General features: G+C 37.3%; 1 protein-coding gene across 1 annotated transcript in view; it reads right to left on the bottom strand.

Moving 5' to 3' along the window:
- Positions 1–24253, bottom strand: part of LOC106089354 (eukaryotic translation initiation factor 5B) — a 94903-nt gene that overhangs the window by 45501 nt on the left and 25149 nt on the right. Inside the window, exons 5-6 of the mRNA XM_059371063.1 lie at positions 11681–11757; positions 2037–2232 (exon numbers count right to left, since the gene is read on the bottom strand). Coding sequence (XP_059227046.1) covers positions 2037–2232; positions 11681–11757 — 273 coding nt within the window. The remainder of the gene's footprint in view (positions 1–2036; positions 2233–11680; positions 11758–24253) is intronic.

Genomic DNA, 24253 nt, shown 5'->3' with positions numbered 1-24253 from the left:
ACACAGGCTGGAACATTAATCTGTGTGTGTTCATGGCTGTCACGAGAAGCTTAACTGCGAGCTACCGGGCGCCTTCACATGTTGTGGATAATGGAATGCCCAAACAAGGTAGCTGCAACGGCAGTTGCGGACAATCAACGAGGAAGACGAAGGTGGGTCAAATTAACGCACCACGTTTCCTTAACAAGACGATTTCGATATCTAACAAGGTCAAATACTTAGGCGTGATCTTGGACAGGAAACTGAATTGGAGGTGTCACATTCAGGACCGTACTGAGAAGGCTCACAGATGTTGGGCACTATGTAGACGGGCCATAGGCTCGAAATGGGGCCTGAATCCGAGGATAGTCCACTGGCTCTACAGGAGCGTGAATAGACGCCTCAGTAGTTTGGTGGACTGCTATGGAGAAAAAGTGCAACATAAGGACCATACAACAGGTTCAGAGAACATGTTGTCTTGGCATAGGCGGAGCGATGAAGACCACGCCCACTAGGGCACTGGAGACTATTCTAGATATCCGACCCATTGACATAGAGATTACGTGTGCGGCTATGAGACTTAAGACGATGGGAGAATGGATTGAGGATGGGATCAGCTCATACCATCGCGGTATAATCGAGGCGACGATAGGAAATAAGGAAGGAAGAGAAGTCGAGTGCGAGGTACTGCTGCCATCGGTACAGTCTTGAATCCTAGTATTGTCATCTGGAAGATCATGTTACACGGATGGATCAATTATGTTACACGGATGGATCAAAGGACAGAGTGGACCTGGGGTCTACATTGAGAACCCAGGGACTAAGATCTGTTTTAGACCGTCTCACCATAATACGGTCCTGCAGGCGGAGATCCGGGCGATCACGGAATGCTTGAAGTGGTGTGGTTCTAGGGCGAGGACGTCGAGTGTAGAACATCTTTACCGACAGTAAAATTGCCCTAAGGGCAATAACAACCAGGACGGTAAGGTCACCAACAGTCTTGCAGTGTAAGAAGGAGATTAACGCCTTCTCTGAGAATGGCAAAATCCGCATCGTTTGAGTGCCGGGCCATAACGAAGTAGGGGGAAATGAAAGGGCAGACGATTTGGCGGTGAAGGCCAAAGGACTGTGTAAGAAGGAGATTAACGCCTTCTCGGAGGATGGCAAAATCCGCATTGTTTGGGTGCCGGGCCATAACGGAGTAAGGTGAAATAAAAGGGCAAACGATTTGGCTGTAAAGGCCAAAGGACTGCCTTCAATAAACTTGGTTAACCCGAAGCCTTTCGGGTCGACGCAATCCGAGTTAAGGGAGTGGGCGACGAATGCGCATGCAACATTATGGAACAGTAAAACGGTCGGTAGGATGGCGAAAATCCTATGGGGGATCCAGATCGTGAGAAGACGAGGCTATTACTGAAAGGAAGTAAGAAGGAGGTCAGTATAGCTATTGGTATCATAACGGGACACATAGCTCACTACGAGCTCACTTGTGTAAAGTCGGTGCGGCAAGTGATAGCATGTTTAGGGCATGCGTGGAAGATGATGAGACGTTGGAGCATTTCCTTTGACATTTCCCGGCTTTGGCGTCTATTAGATACCAGCACTTTGTTGGGGACACAATACCAGACATGAACCAACTTAGGGGAGTGGTGCTAATGAAAACAATTAAGGATTTTGTAAGTAGCACGGAATTCCTAACTTAAAATTTTCTTTTTAGACATTACTTTATAGTGTTTAGACAACACAAGCGCACAACAAGCCGATTACTGGCTTCGGTGTATGTCCATAGGGCATGGGGCGGATTAATATCTGCACTCTCTTTTCCACGTAACCTAGCCTAATAATAATACAATAAAATGATGACAGGCTTGGGTAGACAATTTGTAGGATATGGGTAAGAAAGAAAAGGGAGAGGAGAGGAGGAGAAGGAAATGAATGCAACTGTAACTATTGTATTATAAAATTTCTAGTTGACCTTAAATTATGCATATTACGAAAACTAACCATTTAATTGCAAATTTTGTTTGAAATAGTAATCTTGGTAATCTATCGCATACCTTTAGTTTGCAGGGGAAGACAGCTATTGATTTGAACTCATCTCGCTTCTTTTGTTTCAACTCCTCACGGTAGGCCATAAATTTATCAAACAAATGATAAATAATATCGGCTTGGAATATTTTCACACCCAGTGTATCGGCCATTTCTTGTGCTTCTTTCTCGACTTTAACATCAAATGCCAAAATTGTGGCATATCTGTAAAGAAACAAAAAGAAAATGGAAAAGCAATTACGGTTAATGAAATGTAGAAAAAACATACACTAGAGAAAACTGTTTTTTTTTAGCAGATTCTCGACTCCACCCACTTTGGAGAAAATCCAAATAAAGTATTGCATAAACATTTAATTTTAAAATTTTTTTCCAAACATTAAAATTAAGGTAAAATTCAAAAAAAAAATAAAGTGAAACAAATATTGTAGTTTTTTTTTATAAAGATTTTTTATAATTTTTTGCAAAATTTTGTTCAAGAAAATTAAATAAATTTAATAAAAAAAAAATAAAAATGTTCCACTTTTTACAATATCAAATCTCGAGGTGTTTGTTTGTTCTTCAAAATTTGTTAACGAAATATCAAAACATGTCAACATGTGGAAAACCTTTTTATACCCACCACCGTAGGATAGGGGGTAAATTCATTTAGTCATTCCGTTTGCAACACATCGAAATATCAATTTCCGACCCTACAAATGCAAATTTGCCCATAAACATTCCATTAAGGAACTGGGGCTAACTTCTCACATATCAATGACTGCTACCCGATTCAATCTTAAGCTCAATGATAAGGGACCTCCATTTTATAGCCGAGTCCGAACGGCGTGTCGCAGAGCTACACCTCTGAGGGGAGAAGTTTTTACATGGCAAAGTACCTCACAAATGTCGCCAGCATTAGGAGGGGATAACCACAGCTGAACAATTTTCTGATGTTCCCGCCAGGATTCGAACCCAGGCGTTCAGCGTCATAGGCGGACAAGCTAACCTTTGCGCTACGGTGGCCTCCAATTTCCGACCCTACAAAGTATATATATTTCGGATCGTCGTCAAATTCTAAGACGATTTAACGATGTCCGTGTGTCTGTCCGTCCGTCTGTTTTAATCACTCTACAGGTTTCAAAAATTGAGATATTGAGCTGAAATTTGGCACAGATACGTCTTTTTGATGCACGCTGGTGGATATAGCTGCTATATAGACCAATTTTCTGAAATTTGGAATAGTGCGCAGTTTTAAGCCTCCCAACATCCGACCCAAATATGGTTCAGATCGGACTGTATTTAGATATAGCTGCCATATACACCGATCTTCCGATAAAGGGTCTGAAGACCATAAAAGCTTTATTTATTACCCGATTTCGCTGGGTTATTTAAAGCCTTCCGACGTCTGACTTAAATATGGTTCAGATCGGACTATATTTAGATATAGCTGCCATATAGACCGATCTATCGATAAAGGGTCTGAAGGCCATAAAAGCTTTATTTTTTTATCCGATTTCGCTGAAATTTGGAATAGTGCGCAGTTTTAAGCCTCCCAACATCTGACCTAAATATGGTTCAGATCGGACTATATTTTGATATAGCTGCCATATAGACCGATCTCCCGATAAAGGGTCTGAAGGCCATAAAAGCTTTATTTTTTATCTGATTTCGCTGAAATTTGAAACAGTGAGTAGTTTAAGGCTTCCCGACAACTGACCCAAATGTGGTTCAGATCGGACTATATTTAGATATAGCTGTCATATAGACCGATCTCCCGAAAAAGGATCTGAAGGCCATAAAAGCTTTATTTTTTAACCTATTTCGCTTAAATTTGAAACAGTGAGTAGTTTAAGGCTTCCCGACAACAGACCCAAATGTAGTTCAGATCGGACTATATTTAGATATAGCTGCCATATAGACCGATCTCCCGATAAAGGGTCTAAAGCCCATAAAAGCTTTATTTATAACCCGATTTCGCTGAAATTTGCAACAGTGGGTTATATTAAGCCTCCCCACATCCGACCTAAATATGGTTCTGATTGGACTATATTTAGATATAGCTGCCATATAGACCGATCTCCCGATAAAGGGTCTAAAGCCCATAAAAGCTTTATTTATAACCCGATTTCGCTGAAATTTGCAACAGTGGGTTATATTAAGCCTCCCGGCATCTGACCTATATATGGTTCAGATCGGACTATATTTAGATATAGCTGCCATATAGACCGATCTCCCGATAAAGGGTCTGAAGGCCATAAAAGCTTTATTTTTTATCCGATTTCGCTGAAATTTGCAACAGTGGGTTATATTAAGCCTCCCGGCATCTGACCTATATATGGTTCAGATCGGACTATATTTAGATATAGCTGACATATAGACTGGTCTCCCGATAAAGGCTCTGAAGACCATAAAAGCTTTATTTACTACCCGATTTCGCTAAAATTTGAAACAGTGAGTTGTTCTGAGCCTCACGATATCCGACCTTAATATGGTTCAGATCGGTTTATAATTGTGATATATCTGCCAAAAAGACCAATATTTTGTTCAACAAAATTGAATTGTGACAAATTGTGGGTTGCCCAAAAAGTAATTGCGGATTTTTCATATAGTCGGCGTTGACAAATTTTTTCACAGCTTGTGACTCTGTAATTGCATTCTTTCTTCTGTCAGTTATCAGCTGTTACTTTTAGCTTGCTTTAGAAAAAAGTGTAAAAAAAGTATATTTGATTAAAGTTTATTCTAAGTGTTATTAAAAATGCATTTACTTTCTTTTGAAAAATCTGCAATTACTTTTTGGGCAACCCAATATATATTAGAATTTGGGTGCTTAAGTTATCCAATTTTCACCGGCTTGTGACGAAATGGAGTTTACCCAAGGTCATGGGCAACCAAAGTTCGGCCCGGCCGAACTTTATGCCTTTTTACTTGTTTTTATGAAAATAAATTTTTGGGCTCTTTGGTAGCCTTAATAAAATTGTTATTCACTAGATTTTAATTTCCTAAAATAACTTCCTAATGATATTTTAATTACATTTGAGCTGAGATTTTTTTTTTTTGTTTGACAAAAAGACAAAATAATTGGTTTTAATTTAATCAAGTACTATTATTGGGAGGGTTGGTGTGTATCCCTTATCCAACATTCAGTTCTGCCACCGCAAATGTAGTGCTCGGCAGGCCTAGTTGTGACGGACATGATCTTCATCATCATCGAGTCTCTGTCTGTGATCATACCCTACTGAACACAGGAAACTGACCAATTTCGTAAAACAAAAAGAAAAAAGTAAAGTAAAGCTGATAGCAAGAAAATACTAACACTACTACGGGTATGGGTAATAACACTGATATTGCCATGGTGACGACCATGATGATGATGATGATGAGGACGATAATAGCATAGCTATAATAATAAGGCAACAAAATACCAAATTGTTGCATGTGGAATCCATCATTTGGCAGTTGTTTGTCCAAGTTGCATCTACTCATTCATGCACCAACCTACATAAAGGTGCGAGTCAAGTCGAGGCAGGGAGATTGGGGCATGGCTGGAGGACGCTTCATTCACATAATTAAGTTTAAGTCTTGTTCTTCCTGAAAGATAAAAACGCTTGTCGATGATATTACCTTAGCACAGTCGAAAGAATTCTTCATCATTGGCATGGTCTTGAAGAGGAAAACCATGATCATGAATGAAAGAATGGCCCATTAATTTGTCCAGCATCGAACGGAAATTCAGTATCATTGAAATTATCCACAGACATATTTCATACACCACTTGTCGGTACTTGTTGGGTTTATGAATTTTTGTTCAATGAATCGGCAGTACCTCTGCTCATTGACAGAGAGTTACCAGACAACTATTCAAATTGCTTCGATTTTAATTACTCATCTTAATAAATGATTCTATGAATCCCCCCCCCCCCCCCCCCCCAAAAAATATTCGTTCCCCAAATTAAACCTCTGACCTTTGGATAATTAAAATTTTTAATGACAGACAAGTTCTTAGAGGGTTAGAATATTAACTTGGTACAAATAAAACTAAATTATCATAAGTAGAGAGATGGAATAGTTTATACCTCATGTGTAGAGAATGGCGATGGGTAAATACCCAAAAGGTATTTACCCGGCAAATTGGGTGAATACCCGGGTATTTACCCATACATATGCAAAAGTTGGGTACACTGATAACAAAAAAAGGACGGTACTCTACCGCGGTACTTGGCCACATTCGACAATAGAGTGCAGAGGTCTACCAAAACTCACTGTTTCAAATTTCATCGAAATCGGGTAAAATATGCTCCTTTTATGGGCTCAATACCCTATATCGGAAAATCGGTCTATATGTCAGATTTCTTCTTAAATACAAAAATCCAATTTGTGTTTGTTTATTTGTTCCGTATAGACTAAAAGACGGCTGAACTGATTTCCTTGAAATTTCCACAGATTGGTCTGGAAGGAAACATAGGCTATATAATTTTTTGATATCGGGAGGGGGGGCGGACCCTCCCCCTTACCCCAAAAGTACTACCCAAAAATTAAAAGTGGGCCTATCGGGACAATATGGGATTCAAATGAAAGGTGTTCAAGAGTAGAGTACGAATTTCATTATAAAAAATGGGTCCAAGTACCTGGGGGGCCCCCAGGCCCAACCCCAAAACCCTTTAAAATAGGTTTATTTGATTATCATGACAATATGGAACTCAAATGAAAGGTATTCGGTAGTAGATTACGAATATGGTCAGGAAGAAGGAATAGGGTTTATAATTCATTGACAAGGGAAGGGGGTGGACCCTCCACCGTTACCCCAAAAATACCACCCAAAATCAAAAGTGGACCGATAAGGACAATATGGGTATCAAATGAAAAGTATGCGGAAGTAGATAACGAATCTGGCTTACAAATTCATGTCGAAGTATATGGGGTCACCCCACCCCCAAAATAGGCACATTAGCCAATCACAAATATATTGGGACTTGGTTTGTTTGTTCCGTATAGACTGGAAAACGGCAGAACCGATTTTCTCGAAATTTAAAGGAAAACAGGAAACACAGGCTATATAATTTTTCGGTATAGAAAGGGGGACGGACCCTCCCCCTTATGCCAAAGACACAATCCAAAATCAAAAGTGGACCGTTCAGAACAATATAGGTATCAAATGAAAGGTATTGGGGGGTAGAATACGAATATGGTATTAAAATTTGAGTCTAAGTATCAATCGGGCCGCCCCACCGTTACCCCAAAAACACCACCCAAAATCAAAAGTGGACCGATAAGGACAATATGGGTATCAAATGAAAAGTATGCGGGTGTAAATAACGAATTTGGCATACAATGCCATGTCGATGTATAGGGGGTCACCCCACCCCAAAAAAAACGCCCAAAATGGGCACATTAGCCAATCACGGATACATGGGACTCGGTTTGTTTGTTCCGTATAGACTCAAAAACGGCAGAACCGATTTTCTCGAAATTTCCGCATATTGTGTAGGTTGGTCTGAAAGGAAACACAGGCTATATAATTTTTAGGTATCGGAAGGGGGACGGACCCTCCCCCTTATGGCAAAGACACAATCCAAAATCAAAAGTGGACCGATCGGAACAATATAGGTATGAAATGAAAGGTATTGGAGAGTAGAATACGAATCTGGTATTAAAGATTAAGTCTAAGTACCCATCGGGCCGCCCCTAAGCCAAAGCTACCCCAAACAAACATATTGAACGTTCATTTCAATATGGGGCTCAAATGAAAGGTATGCGGGAGTAGATTTCAAATCTGGCATACAAAATCAGATGGAAGTATAGGGGGTCACGCCATCCCTCAAAAACGCCGTTGGGCCCCTTATGACTATATAATGCCTGGCAGAACCGATTTTCTTAAAATTTTCATAGATTGTGTACGTTTGTCTGGAAGGAAACATAGGCTATTAAATTTTTAGATATCGGGTGAAGGCGGACATTCCCCCTTACCCAAAAAACCCCACCAATATCCGAAAGTGGTCCGATAGGCACAACAAGGGTATCAAATGGAAGGTATTGGAGACCAGAAAACGAATATGGTATTAGAATTTGGGTACTCACCCCCTAAACTGAACTTCATTTTCGTTGGGAATAAAGAACGAATTTGATATCTAATTTCATTAAACTCAAAGTGCTGTTGGCCGCCCGATTCCGATTCAAGCTTAAACTCAATGATAAGGGACCTTTTTTTATAGCCATGTCCGAACGACGTCCCGCAGTGCGACACCTCTTTGGAGAAAATTTTTTACAATAAATGACCATGCATTGCATTGCACCTCGCAAATGTCGCCAACACCGCTTTGTCCGATGTTCTCGAAAGGATTCCAACACGTTCAGCGTCATAGGCTATAATGGCACGACCCTAAAAAGATATTAGAGAGGTATAGAAGACGCAGCGGAGCGGGCCCGGTTCGTCTAGTAATTTATAAATATGCTCCTTTTATGAGCTCAATATTCTACATAGGGAGATCGGTCTATATCGCAACTATATCCAAATATGGCCCGATCTGGACAATGTTCGACACAAAGGTGTAGAGGTCTATCAAAACGCACTGTTTCAAATTTCATCGAAATAGGATGAAAAAGGCTCCATTTATTGGCTCATTACACTATATCGGGAGATCGGTCTATATGGCAGCTATATCCAAATATGGCCCGATCTGGACAATGTTCTACACAAAGATGTAGAGGTTTATCAAAACGCACTGTTTAACATTTCATCCAAATAGGGTGAACAAGTAAGAGCGTGCTAAGTTCGGCCGGGCCGAATCTTATATACCCTCCACCATGGATCGCATTTGTCGAGTTCTATGCGAGGTATCTCTTTTCAGGCAAACAAAGAATATTGGGTTGCCCAAAAAGTAATTGCGGATTTTTTAAAAGAAAGTAAATGCATTTTTAATAAAACTTAGAATGGACTTTAATCAAATATACTTTTTTACACTTTTTTTCTAAAACAAGCTAAAAGTAACAGCTGATAACTGACAGAAGAAAGAATGCAATTACAGAGTCACAAGCTGTGAAAAAAATTTTCAACGCCGACTATATGAAAAATCCGCAATTACTTTTTGGGCAACCCAATATATCAAGTTATAGTCCGATTCGGACCATAAATGACTGCTGAACATTGTAGAAGTCATTGTATAATATTTCAGTTCATTCGGATAAGAAATGCACCTTGTAGGGGCTAAAGAAGCAAAATCGGGAGATAGGTTAATATGGGAGCTGTATCAAGCTATTGATCGATTCAGACCATATTAGACACGTATGTTGAAGGTCATGAGAGAAGTCGCTGTACAAAATTTATGCCAAATCGGATAAGAATTGCGCCCTCTAGAGGCTCAAAAAGTCAAGTCCCCAGATACGTTTATAAGGCAGCTATATCAGGTTATGTACCGATTTGCACCATACTTAACACAGTTATTGGAAGTCATAACAAAACACCTCATGCAAAATTTCAGTCAAATCGGATGAGAATTGTGCCTTCTAGAGGCTCAAGAAGTCAAGACCCCAGGTCGGTTTATATGGCAGCTATATCAAAACATGGACCGGTTTGAACCATACACAGCGCAGTAATTGGAAGTGATACTAAAACACTACATGGAAAATTTCAGTCAAATCGGACAAGAATTGTGCCCCCTAGAGGCTTAAGAAGTCAAGACCCAAGATCGGTTTATATGGCAGCTATATCAGGTTATGTACCGATTTGCGTCATACTTAACACAGTTATTGGAAGTCATAACAAAATACCTCATGCAAAATTTCAGTCAAATCGGATGAGAATTGTGCCCTCTAGAGGCTCAAGAACTCGAGACCCAAGATCGGTTTATATGACAGCTATATCGGAACATGGACCGATTCGAACCATACTTAACACAGTTATTGGAAGTCATAACAAAATACCTCATGCAAAATTTCAGTAAAATCGGATGAGAATTGTGCCCTCTAGAGGCTCAAGAAGTCAAGACCCAAGATCGGTTTATATGGCAGCTATATCAGGTTATGCACCGATTTGCGCCATACTTAACACAGTTATTGGAAGTTATAATAAAACACTTCATGCAAAATTTCAGTCAAATCGGACGAGAATTGTGCCCTCTAGAGGCTCAATAACTCGAGACCCAAGATCGGTTTATATGACAGCTATATCGGAACATGGACCGATTCGAACCATACTTAACACAGTTATTGGAAGTCATAACAAAATACCTCATGCAAAATTTCAATCAAATCGGATAAGAATTGCGCCCTCTAGAGGCTCAAGAAGTCAAGACCTAAGATCGGTTTATATGGCAGCTATATCGAAACACGGACCGATTTGGCCCATTTACAATCCCAACCGACCTACACTAATAAAAAGTATTTGTGCAAAATTTCAAGAGGCTAGCTTTACTCCTTCGAAAGTTAGCGTGCTTTCAACATATAGACGGACGGACAGACGGACGGAAGACTGACGGACGGACATGGCTAGATCGACTTAAAATGACATGACGATCAAGAATATATATATATACTTTATAGGGTCTCAGACCCATATTTCGAAGTGTTCACCATCCTATGGTGGAGGGTATGAAATATTTAAAACTGCACTTTATTTTGTCCGACAGTGTATATCTAAATCTGAACCGAATTCTAGCGAACTTCTTAGCTATTGTGGTAGTCAACATTTTATTTCTCAAAAAAAAATTTTCAAAATTTTATTTTTTTAAAAATTTTAATTTTTTAAAAATTTTTTTCAAAATTTTGTTTTAATTAAAAATTTTTTCAAAATTTTATTTTTATAAAAAATTTTTTCAAAATTTTATTTCCATCAAATTTTTTTTTAATTTTTTTCTCTTTTTCATCTGTTTGGCTATTAACGGCCGGTCATGCGAGGAAATTTTTGTTCATTGTCTTTCAAGTCGAGCTTAATGACCAAGCGAATGCAACATCCAAAGGAGAGATTGATAATTGAGTCTTGAAGAAAAGAAATTGCCAGTTCCTCAGACAAGGCAGGATACATGTCACCCCACTGGTGGACGCGTTTCGATAATTGGGTTTCATAATCTCATCGGCACCACCGTGAACTATGTCCGGCCGTCTGACCGGCCTACAGTTCACAGCCTGTTGTTCGTAGTACTTATAGTTGAGATCATAAGCACAAATCCTATGTGAAATCTCAACTACTACTACCAGACTGTTCGCTGTAAGCTTTTTCACTGAGCAATATCTCTTCAAACATACTTCAACTCCCCTCTATGGCTTTTACATTCATTTTATTCCTTTGTCAATGTGGCAAACTCGGCCTGCCGACACAAAATTTCTATAAAAATTTTGTGAAAGTTTTATTTCTATAGAAACTTTTACCAAAATTTTATTTCTATAGAATTTTTACCAAAATTTTATTTTTAAAGAAAATTTTTACCAAAATTTAATTTTTACAAAAAATTTTTACCAAAATTTAATTTTTACAGAAAATTTTTACCAAAATTTTATTTCTGAAGAAAATTTTATCAAAATTGTATTTTTGGCACATTTTTTACTAAATTATAATATTTTTTTTTAAGCAATTTGATTTTTGCTTATTTTCATTAGTTTTGTTCATTATTTGCTGACTATTTCATAAAATTGCACCATTGGATTAAGACATTCATTATGTGGAGCATATTGCAATACTTACTGTGATTCATGTTCCAGCATCGTTGAGGCCTTCATTACATCACGTTTTACTACGGGACCAATTCGTATAGCCGAATACTGCAGGGCGATATGAAACAAAAACAGACCAAAAAAAAAAACATCAGAAATAGATTTTACTTAAAAAAAACCCACAAAAAATATGTAACTAAAATAAACAACAGCAACATGTGATAAACAACATAATTGACATAATAATAACAATCAACCAGTCAGTCAGTCAGCCAGCCAGCCAGCCAGCTAGCTAGTCATACAGCCCAGTCCAGTCAAGCAGTCAGTCAGTCAGTCACTTGGGCAGCCAGTGAATTTCTCAGCTTGAGCCCCAGCTTTGCTGTAGCCCATTATTCATTCACTCAGCAACAGCGCGGGGGTGATACAAATGTGGTACAAGTTCGTTTAGAGCATTCCTGCCTCCTCTTCGTTATGAGATGAAGTCTTGTTTTTGTGTTTTGTTGGACAAAAGCAGCGACTGAATGAATGCACTCTACCCCATGGGGGTAGTAATCCTACTAGGCCGCTCACTCAATAAGGCAGTCATCAATTGTGGCTCAACCATAGCCTACATACATACATACATGGAGGCGACAGAACAAGACCCCCAACTATTATATTGCAAGCTGGCTATGAAAGGGGTCTGTATAAAAATTAAAAACTATGAAAAAATTAAGCATCCAGAAACGTATTTGTTTTTCTTTTTTATTTTTTAAATAAAAACAATTCAAAAAAAAAATATTTTCATAAACTCAACCTTTCTATTTTTTATTTTTCTTTAACGTCACCCTCTCTATTACACATCCACAATACATAAGTCACTGCCATTATTTCATTGAATGTGGGTAATGAGTTCGTTCACTTTTCAAGACATGTATCAATTTTTTGTTCCATATCAACATGGATGAAAAAACCAAAGCAACCATTAACAAACGGCCAATGTTAACCGAATCGTCTAGTCATTTTTTATACAATAATAGCTGAGCCGAACAGTTCTCTGCTCCTCTGCGCCTTCTTTGCAATATAAAGAACAACATTTTCCTTTGAATGATTTATATCCAATTTTTAAGAGCTTTTGGTGATATGTCTATGTACGTCGCTTGACAAATAGTACACAGAAAAAAAGATCACAAAAGTTTTTTCAATTAAAACTTTAATTGAAAATAAAAATGCTTGAAAATTGAAAACGGAATCAATTATTTTTATACCCTCCACCAAAAGATGGGGATATACTAATTTCGTCATTCTGTTTGTAATGCAAATGCAAATTTTACCTACAGCGGTCAAAAAAAGTATTCATCATTCAATGTTTTTTTTTTAATAAGTCTACAAAAGACAATTGAAATAAAAACATATTAAACTAATGATGCAGTAGTGCTTGTGTGATATATATGTACACAATTTCATTGTTTTTAAAGAAAAAAATAGTATTTATTGGAACAAAAAGGGCCATTTTACAGCTGAACACAAAAAATTAAACAAAAAAAGTATTCATCATTGCAAAAAAACAAAAAAATAAATAACATAATTTAAAAAAATTAATACTTTGTTATTCGACCACCGCGTCTTATAACTTCTTTTAAACGGTTTGACATCGATTGGACTAATTTAGCGGTTATATTTTGGTCTATATTAAACCATTCCTCCATTATCACCTGTTGCATTTGACTCTTGCTCGAAAAATTGCGCGTTCTCAATTTGCGTTCGAGATGTTCCCAAAGATGTTCAATTGGGTTCAAGTCGGGACTTTGAGGAGGAGTTTTAATGACTTTGGGGCAGTTATACAGCATCCACATCTTGGTATTTAAAGCAGAATGTTTGGGGTCATTATCTTGATAATATTGAAAGTTATTACCAAGCCCAAGTTTTACAGCACTATCTTTTAAATTCCTCTTTAAAATGTCAATGTAATACTTATTACTCCATTAATAATTTCAAGATTTCCCGCTCCTGAAGCCGCCATACACCCCCAAACCATTAAACCACCTCCACCATGTTTTACAGTAGCAACTGTGTTTCGTTCTTCAAGCTCTGTATTTGGTTTTCTGCACACTATGACCTTTCCATCGCACCCAAAAAGATTAAACTTGCTCTCGTCTGCAAAAATGACTGTTTTCCAAAGTGATTCGGGCTGTTTTACATACATTTTTGCGAAGTTTAGCCTTTTCACTCGGTTTATTTTATTTATAAAGGGCTTCTTACGTGCAGTTCTTCCTCTGTAACTATGTATGCCTTTTGAGTGTATTTCGAATTGTTTGTGTAGTAACTTCCTTCCGTAAATATTCCATAGTGTTTTTACGAAGAATGGTCGCATTTGTCTTCGGAGTTTTCTGAACTTGCCGCACTAACCAACGCACATCTCGAACTGAAAGTGCTTTTGGTCGACCAGATCTTGATTTATTGTCAACAGTTTTCGTTTCTGTCCACTTTCTGATGATGGATTGTATAGTAGATCGTGGTCTATTTAATATTTCACTGATAGTTTTTTGAGTTAAACCATTCCTGTGGTGTTTTATTATCAAAACTTTTACCTCATCAGAAACCTCGTTTTGCTTACGACCCATTTTGACAAAAACTATATTTTCAATGAAATTAATTATTTGCTGTCAAGGGCAAAGCCTCCTTTACTAAATAAAACAGAAAAGGGGGATTCCCAAATAATATTTGAATTTGACTTTGATGATAGCACATCAATGATGAATACTTTTTTTGTTTTGTTTTTGGTGTTATTATATAAAATTGCATTTTTTGCGCTAATTAAATTTATTTTTTGAATTTATTTTAAAACATATTACGAAAAATAAACTATTGCATAAAACTGCATTATTTGTTTACTTTAAATTTTCTTCAATTACCCAAAATAAGTGAATTTATTATCAATTTTGCTAATGATGAATACTTTTTTTGACCGCTGTATGAACATTCCACTAATGAACAGGGGCAAACTTCTCACATATCAATGAGTGCAAAACGATTCAAGTTAAAGCCGAGCCGCAGAGCGACACTTCTCACATATCAATGAGTGCAATCCGATTCAAGTTTAAGCCGAGCCGCAGAGCGACACCTCTTTGGAGAGAAATTTAACATGAAGGGGAAAGCCAACGCTGAAAATTTTTTCTGATGGTCTCGCCAGGATTTGAACCCAGGCGTTCAGCGTCAAAGGCGGACATGGTAACCTCTGCGCTACGATAGCCTCATTATATATTGGGTTGCCCAAAAAGTAATTGCGGATTTTTCATATAGTCGGCGTTGACAAATTTTTTCACAGCTTGTGACTCTGTAATTGCATTCTTTCTTTTGTCAGTTATCAGCTGTTACTTTTAGCTTGCTTTAGAAAAAAAGTGTAAAAAAGTATATTTGGTTAAAGTTCATTCTAAGTTTTATTAAAAATGCATTTACTTTCTTTTAAAAAATCCGCAATTACTTTTTGGGCAACCCAATATATATTCTTGATCGTCATGAAATTTTAAGTCGATCTAGCCATGTCCGTCCGTCTGTCGAAAGCATGCTAACTTTCGAAGGAGTAAAGTTAGCCGCTTGAAATTTTGCACAAATACTTCTTATTAGTGTAGATTGTAGTAGAAATGCAAATGGCCCATATCGGTCCATGTTTTGATATAGCTGTCATATAAACCGATCTTAGATCTTGACTTCTTGAGCCACTAGAGGGCGCAATGTTTATCCGATTAAGCTGAAATTTTGCACATATTATTTTAGTATAACATCCAACAACTGTGCTAATTCTGGTTGAAATACGTCCATAAACTGAAATAGCTGCCTTATAAACGTTCTGAGATTTTGACTTCTTGAGCCTCTAGAGGGCGCAATTCCTTGCCGATTTGATTGAAATTTTGCATGACATGTTTCGTTATGACTTTCAACAACTGTTCAAATCGGTCCATAACCTGATGTAGCTGTCATATAAACCTATCTGGGATCTTGACTAATTCCGCCTCTAGAGGGCGCAATTATTATCCATTTTGGATGAAATTTTTCCCATTCAACATACGTGTCAAATATGGTCTTAATCGTCTGTCAAATATGACCTGATAAAGCTCCCATATATATACCGATCTCCCTATTTTACCTCTTGAGCCCCTAAAGGATGCAATTCTTATTCGAATTGGCTGAAATTTTACACAATTACTTCTACTATGGTCTCTAACATTCAGTTCGAATCAAACCATAACTTGATATAGCTCCAATAGCATAGCAATTATTATACCCTCCACCATAGACAAATTTTTTTCTTTTACCCTTTGTTGGCCTAAGAAGCAGAGCTGGCAAAATATCGATGGCACTATCGATACTATCGATATTTAATTTTTTGGCTGAATATCGATTGATATTTATCCGACGGATACTATCACAAAAGTTAATTTTTTGCAAAACTAAACAAAAATAAGCAAATCCGACACCGAATGTATCCTTTAAGATACATTGCGCCTATAGAGGGCGCAATTTTCATCCGATTAGGCTAACATTTTGTATAATGATTTCTCTTCTGACTTCCAACTGACTTTATAAACCTTGGATTTATTTGGTCTGTGCATTGATATTGCTTCTATATAAATCGATCTCCTGATTTCTGTTTCTCATTTTCGTTTGAAATATGGGTGATGGGAAATTAACGATATCGATATTTATTATTAAAACTATCGAAAATATCGAATGTTGAGATTATCGATAGTTTGCCATCTCTACTAAGAAGACATATCGGGAAAAAAAAAACTCTACAAATGCGATCCATGGTGGGGGTATATACAATAAGATACGGTCAGGCCGAATTTAGCACGCTTTTAATTGTTTTAATTGAATCTGCTTTTATACCCACCATCGAAAGATGGGGGTATATTCTTTCCATCATTCCGTTTGCATCACATCGAAATATCCATTTCCGAACCTTAGAGTATATATATTCCTGATCGTTGTAAAAACTATCTAGCCATGTCCGTCCGTTCGTCTGTCTGTCTGTTGAAATCACGCTACAGTCTTTAAAAACAAAGATATTTAGCTGAAACACAAATTTTTTTTTCCATAGGCAGGTTAAGTTCGAAGATGGGCTATATCTTGAATAGCCCCCTTATAGACCGATCTGCCGATTTTAAGTCTTAGGCCCGTAAAAGCCACATTTATTATCCAATCATGCTGAAATTTGAGACATTGAATGATGTAAGGCTACCCGACATCCTTCTTCATTTTGGCCCCGATCGGTCCGGATTAGGATATAGCTACCATATATATCGATCTCTCGATTTAATATCTTGGGCCCATAGAAGACGCATTTATTGTCCGATTTCACCGAAGGTTTAAACAGTGAGCTGTGTTAGTCCCTTCGACATTCTTCTTCAATTTGGCTCAGATAGATCCACATTTAGATATAGCTGCCATATGGACCGATCTCTCGATTTAGGGCTTTGGGCCCATACAAGACGCATTTATTGTCCGGTTTCGCCGAAATTTGGAGCAGTGAGTTGTGTTAGGGCCTTTGACATGTTTCTTCAATTTGGCTCAGATCAGTCCAGATTTGGATATAGCTGTCATATAGACAATGGCTTGTACTTATTTGACCACTCAATGTCTAATAAGAATGACTTCTTTTTATTTCCGTACGCTTCTCGACATATGAAGAAGCGTTTGATGCGTTCAGAATGCATGTTTTGGAGATATCTCAACCAGAGTGGCAAAAGTGCTTCGACAATTGGTTCAAACGCATGCAAAAGTGTATAGATCTTCTTTAATCACGAAATATAACAGGCAACTCTCGTAACAACACGATCGCTATGTTGGCGCACAATACCGATGCCGTGGTTACCCCAAGTTGTCGGCTATGAAGTCTATTCAATAGAGAAGGTGAATTCTTACATTTCTCCGGCTATACGATTGTCTCGAAAATATGTTCATCGCTAGCAGGATAACCAGCGCCATAATTTTATACCCACCACCAGAGGATGGGGGTATACTAATCTAGTCGTTCCGTTTGTAACACCTCGAAAAATTGATCTAGGACCCCATAGAGTATATTAAGGGTGATTTTTTGAGGTTAGGATTTTCATGCATTAGTATTTGACAGATCACGTGGGATTTCAGACATGGTGTCAAAGAGAAAGATGCTCAGTATGCTTTGACATTTCATCATGAATAGACTTACTAACGAGCAACGCTTGCAATGATTCCACCAGCGTACAAACCACACCAAACAGTGCATTTTTCGGGATGCATGGGCAGTTCTTGAACGGCTTCTGGTTGCTCTTCACTCCAAATGCGGCAATTTTGCTTATTTACGTAGCCATTCAACCAGAAATGAGCCTCATCGCTGAACAAAATTTGTCAAAATTTGAACACATTTCGAACCGAACACTGATTTTGGTAATAAAATTCAATGATTTGCAAGCGTTGCTCGTTAGTAAGTCTATTCATGATGAAATGTCAAAGCATACTGAGCATCTTTCTCTTTGACACCATGTCTGAAATCCCACGTGATCTGTCAAATACTAATGCATGAAAATCCTAACCTCAAAAAAATCACCCTTTATATTCTTGATCGTCTCGATATTCTGAGTCGAACCAACCATGTCCGTCCATCCGTCTGTCGAAATCACGATAGCGGTCGAACGCGCAAAGCTAGCCGCCTGAAATTTTGCACAGATACCTAATATTGATGTAGGTCTTTGGGAAAATGCCATATCGGTTCAGATTTGGATATAACTCCCATATAAACCGATCTACTGATTGGATTTCTTGAGCCCCTGGATGCCGCAGTTTTCGTCCGATTTGGCTGAAATTTTGCACATAGTGTTTCGTTATGACCTTCAACAACTGGGCCAAGTACGGTCTGAATCGGCCAAGAACCTGATATAGCTCCCATATAAACCGATCTCCCGATTTGAATATTTTAACCCCTGGATGCCGCAGTTTTCGTCCGATTTGGCTGAAATTTTGCACATAGTGTTTCGTTATGACCTTCAACAATTGTGCCAAGTATGGTCCGCATCGGTCAAGAACCAAATAAAGCTCCTATACAAACCGATCTCCCGATTTGATTTCTTGAGCCCCTGGAAGCCTCAATTTTCAACCGATTTGGCTGAAATTTTACATGTAGTGTTCTGTTATGACTTGCTACAACTGGGTCAAGTACGGTCTGAATCGGTCAAGAACCTGATATAGCTCCCATATAAACCGATTTCCCGATTGGATTTCTTGAGCCCCTGGAAGCTGCAATTTTTGTCCGATATGGTGCATGTAGTGTTATGCTATGACTCTCGATAACTGTGCCAAGTACGGTTCAAATCGGTCTATAACCAGATATAGCTCCCATATTTTAGCGGAATCCATAGTGGTGGCCCGGCCGAACTTAGCACGCTTTTACTTGTTTTTAAATGTTCTCGATAGGATCTACATGCTATTTTTCCTCCTGTGTCGGAAATCCAGTCGAAAGAAATCGCACTATGCAGGAATCACATACTACCTTGTGTCATTACATTGATCATAAGGAGAAGAGTAACAACCACCGCTGAAAATTTTTCTTCTGATGTTCTTGCTGGGATTTCGAACTCAGGCGTTCAGCGTCATAAGCGAACATGGTAACCTCTGTGCTACGATGGCTCCATGCAGGCCCATGAGGCTTTAACCAATTCAGTGTTGTAGAAATTTTCTACACTCTATGGTATGCTAGGAGTATCCTATTATGTTTTTCAGTTTGGAAGGGACTACTTAAATAAAAGCTAAAATTTTTTAAAGAAAAGTAAAAAAAAAAATTAAGCAAAATTAAATGGTGTTAAGAATATTATTGTCTTTCCGATATAAATTCCTGACCTCACCGATGCCTTCTAAATTCTTTTTATTATTATTTTATTTTATTAATTTTATCTTCGATTTGCATAAAGAATTCAAGCATTAACCCCCAGTTTGGAATCTATGTTTTTTTTTTGTTTTTTTGGTATACTATAGATAAAAATCCCCCAGGTATTCCCAACGAATAATGAGCAAACTGTTTAAAAATAATTGCCTGTTTCTAACCAGTCAGCTAGATATCTGACTTGCCAGCCAGCCATCCCACTGCAAAGAATAAATATTTATTTTGCTTATAAACAACAACATCAGCAATAACACTGAACATAACACCATCGCCAACCATCCACCATATTCGCAACGGAAGTAGTTTTTCCTGTTTGTTGACGTCGTATATTCCTCTCATTCATTTTTATCGAAAAAAAAACGACCATAGCAAAAGAACATACCTACACATGCGAATCGAAATACATTAGAGCGGGTATTTTTTTTTTATAAAATTAGTCGCCTATTATAAAAGATATTACGACTTTCATTCTTCTAGAAGTTATTTTTAAGTAATGCCAAAAAACAAATTAATCATCGATAACTAATTGAAATTTAAAATGTTTATCCCCGAATGTGGATCAGAGCCGGCAAACTATCGATAATCGCAACATACGATATTTTCGATATTTCTAGTAATAAATATCGATAGTATCGATACTATCGTTAATCTCCCATCAACTATATTTCAAACGAAGATGAGAAGTAAAAATCAGTACATCGAATTATATAGAAGCACACACCGAATAATATCAAATTTAATTAAGTCAATTGAAATAGAGCTGGCAAAATATCGATGGCGCTATCGATATTTAAGTTTTTGGCTTAATATCGAAGGAATGTAGTCCGATCTGAACCATATTTAAGATAAGATATCGGGAGGCTTAAAATAACCAACTGTTTCAAATTTCAACGAAATCGGGTAAGAAATGAAGCTTTTATGGTCTTCAGACCTTTTATCGGCAGATCGGTCTATATGACAACAATATCTAAATATAGTCCGATCTGAAACATATTCGGATCGTCCCTCCCCACTACCTCAATTTTCAAAAACGCCAGATTTCGAAGATGCGTGCGCCGATTTTAGCGAAAGCTACCTTATGGTACCCCAAAAACACGGAATTGATATAAAATGTTTGGGTCAAATAACCTGGGGGGACGCCCCATCCCAAAACCCACCCGGACGGACATGTTTAACGATTTGCACAATATGGGTATCAAATGAAAGGTATTTAAGAGTAGAGTTCGAATTTGGTATACAAATTTCGTCCAAAGTGCTCAGGGGGGTCTCCCACCCCCTATTTTTCCTATCGATATTATCGGCATAGATCCACTATTTGCAAAATTTAACAAAAAAATTGGCTGATCGGATCGCTTATGTTTGTATCCCAATCACACATTTTTCAATCGTCCTTCTTGTTGAGTATTTAAAGTATTGTTCGAATTGGCCCATAACCTGCTATAGTTTCATAGCTTCATTATTAATCTCGATTAATCCCGATTTTACTTATTGAGCCTATAGAGGGCGCAATTTTTACCCTATTGGTTTTTATCAGTCTATGCATTAAAAATGCTTCTACATAAACCGATGTCCTCATTTTTACTTGTCATTTTCGTTTAAATATAGGTGATAGAAAATTAGCGATAATATCGATACTATCGATATTTATTACTAAAAGTATCGAAAATATCGAATGTTGCGAATATCAATAGTTTACCAGCTCTGAATGAAAGTCAGAAGGAAATTATTGTACAAAATAGTAGTACAATTGAATGAAAATGGCGCCCTCTTTAGGGGCAATGTGTCTTGTAGGAAACATTCAGAGTCGAATCGCTCATTTTTGTTAAATTTAGCAAAAAAGATCAACTTTGCCGAAATTTCTGATAGGGAAAATATCAATCGATGCCCAGACAAAAACTAAAATATCGATAGTATCAATAGTGCCATCTATATTTTGCCAGCTCTTATGTGGATACCAAATTCGTGCTTTACTCTCAAAAAGAACGAATTTATCGTTGAGAATCAATAAGTAATTGTAACTTTATAATTGAGAAGGAACTATCGATATTATTTGCCTAAGCACTTATACAAATTGCAAATTGCAAATTTTGCCCATGAACATTCCACTAAGGAACAGGGGCAAACTTCTCCCCCTACTCAACGATAACTATTTGTTAAAACAATCGCAGTGTTGTATTTGAGTATTATACAGTGCAAATAACTTGTTCGCTTGATATCGAGAACTATCCTAGATCGACAACAACTGAATTGCACTGGAAAGAGCAAAAATAATAGAAAAAAAGTTTATCAAAAATATTTGTGATATCAGCTAAGAGTGCCGATAACAAAATAAGAATTTTTTTGCTATTGGAGCTATATCAGTTTATTGGCCGATTCGAACCATACTTGGTTTGATTGTTGGAGATGTAGAAAAACAAAATTTCAGCCAAATCGGAAAATAATTACGCCCTATAGGTTTTCAAGAAGCTATATCAGGTTATGGACCAATTCAGATCATATTTGGCACCTATGTTGAAGGTAGGAGCAGAAGTCGTTGTAATAAATTTCAGCTGATCGGATAATAATTGCGCCCATTAGAGTTTCAAGAAGTGTAATCGAGAGATTGATTTATATGGGAGCTATATCATTATTATGAACCGATTTATACCATACTTTCCATAGTTGTTGAAAGTCAAAACAACACACCTCAAATCGTATAGCGCCAAATCGTATTGCGCCCTCTAGAGGCTAACAAAGTCAAGATAGAACTGGCAAACTATCAATAATCACAACATTCGATATTTCCGACAATTCTAACAATAAAGATATAGCTGGCAAACTATCGATAATCGCAACTTTCGATATTTTCGACAACAGTAGCGATGCTATCGTTAATTTCCCATAACTTATCTTTCGAGCGAATATTTATCTAAAAGCGATGTCAATGCACAGACAGAAAAAAAACATATTTAATAAATGCAAAAACATATTTAATAAATAGTCCTATCCAGTATCCACAGAATAAAATATCAGTGCAAAGTTGAACTGGTGAATTATCGATAACATGCAATAACAGATAATAAAAAACGATTAATCGTCATTTGCACTATATAGTAAAACACAGCAATTGTCAGTTAGAAGTAATGAGAGAAATCATTGTACAAAATTTTGGCACAATCGGATGAAAATCGCGCCCTCTATAGGCGCAATTCAACTTGAAGGATATATTCAGTGTCGGATTGCTTCTTTTTGTTCAATTTCGCAAAAAATTTTACTTGCCGCTAGTGTTGATTGGAAAAATATCAATCGATATTCAGACAAAAAATAAAATTTTGATATTTGGCCAGCTCTAAGTCAAGATTCGAGATCGGTTTATATGTCATATATATATCAAAAGATGGAACGATAGAACCAATTTACAATTCCAACTGATCTACACTCAAAGGATATATTTGCACAAAATTTCAAACGCCTACCTTTACTCCTTCCAAAAAAAATTTTACAAAATTTTGGCCCAATCGGATGAAAATTGCGCCCTCTATAGGCGCAATGTAACTCGACACATTCAGTGTCGGATTGCTTTTTTTTGTTCAATTTCTCAAAAAATTTTACTTGCCGCTAGTGTCGATAGGAAAAATATCAATCGATATTCAGACAAAAAATAAAATTTCGATATTTTGCCAGCTCTAAGTCAAGATCCGAGATCGGTTTATATGACATATATATATATAAAACGATGGAACGATAGAGCCAATTTACAATTCCAACTGATCTACACTTAAAGAACATATTTGTAGAAAATTTCAAACGCCTAGCTTTACTCCTTCCATAAAAAAAGTTTGGCCCAATCGGATTAAAATTGCGCCCTCTATAGGCGGAATGTAACTTGTAGGATACATTCAGTGTTGGATCGCATCTTTTTGTTCAATTTTGCAAAAAAAATTTACTTGCCAATATCTATAGATGTTCAGACAAAAAATAAAATATCGATATTTTGCCAGCTCTAAGTCAAGATCCGAGATCGGTTTATATGGCATATATATATCAAAAGATATAGCGATAGGTCCAATTTACAATTCCAACTGATCTACACTTAAAGGACATATTTGTACAAAATTTCTAACGCCTAGCTTTACTCCTTCCAAAGCTGACGTGCTTTTAACAGAGGGACGGCTATTACTAAATCGAGTTAAAATGTCAAGAAGATCAATAATATATACACTTTGTTGGGTCTCAGACCAATATTTTGATGTGTATAGGGTATGAAGAGGGTAATAGGACCATGTTTTATTTATGTTTTATCAAGTGAAATAAGACGTTTTGGATTAGAATCTATCCAAAACGTCTTATTTCACTTGATAAAACATAAATAAATAGATAGATCGGACGATAACAGCCGATAACAGCCGATAACACATAATTTGCACTTTACAGTATAAATTTATAACAGGGCCTGAGATTTTTTTGTAGCGGCAGATCACATTTGAAAACCGAGTACGACTATTAGGCCTTTACCAAGACGATTATTGAACCCTTTTTCGAATACATATGGACCCGTTTTAAAGAAAAAAAAGGGCCGTATACACTCGACTTCGCTTCAACATTTATTCATATCATTTTGGATTTTTTGGAAATTTCTGTCCAATGCGTAATGCCCCAACTGAATGTTGACACTCTCAAGCACATGGCTGGTTGGCTGGCTACCTAGGAAGGTTGCAAATATTTAAG

The sequence above is a fragment of the Stomoxys calcitrans genome, chromosome 1 (genome assembly GCF_963082655.1).
Source record: "Stomoxys calcitrans chromosome 1, idStoCalc2.1, whole genome shotgun sequence".
NCBI lineage: Eukaryota > Metazoa > Arthropoda > Insecta > Diptera > Muscidae > Stomoxys > Stomoxys calcitrans.
The sequence above is the reverse complement of the archived record's forward strand: the minus strand, read 5'-3'. Positions and strand labels throughout refer to the sequence as shown.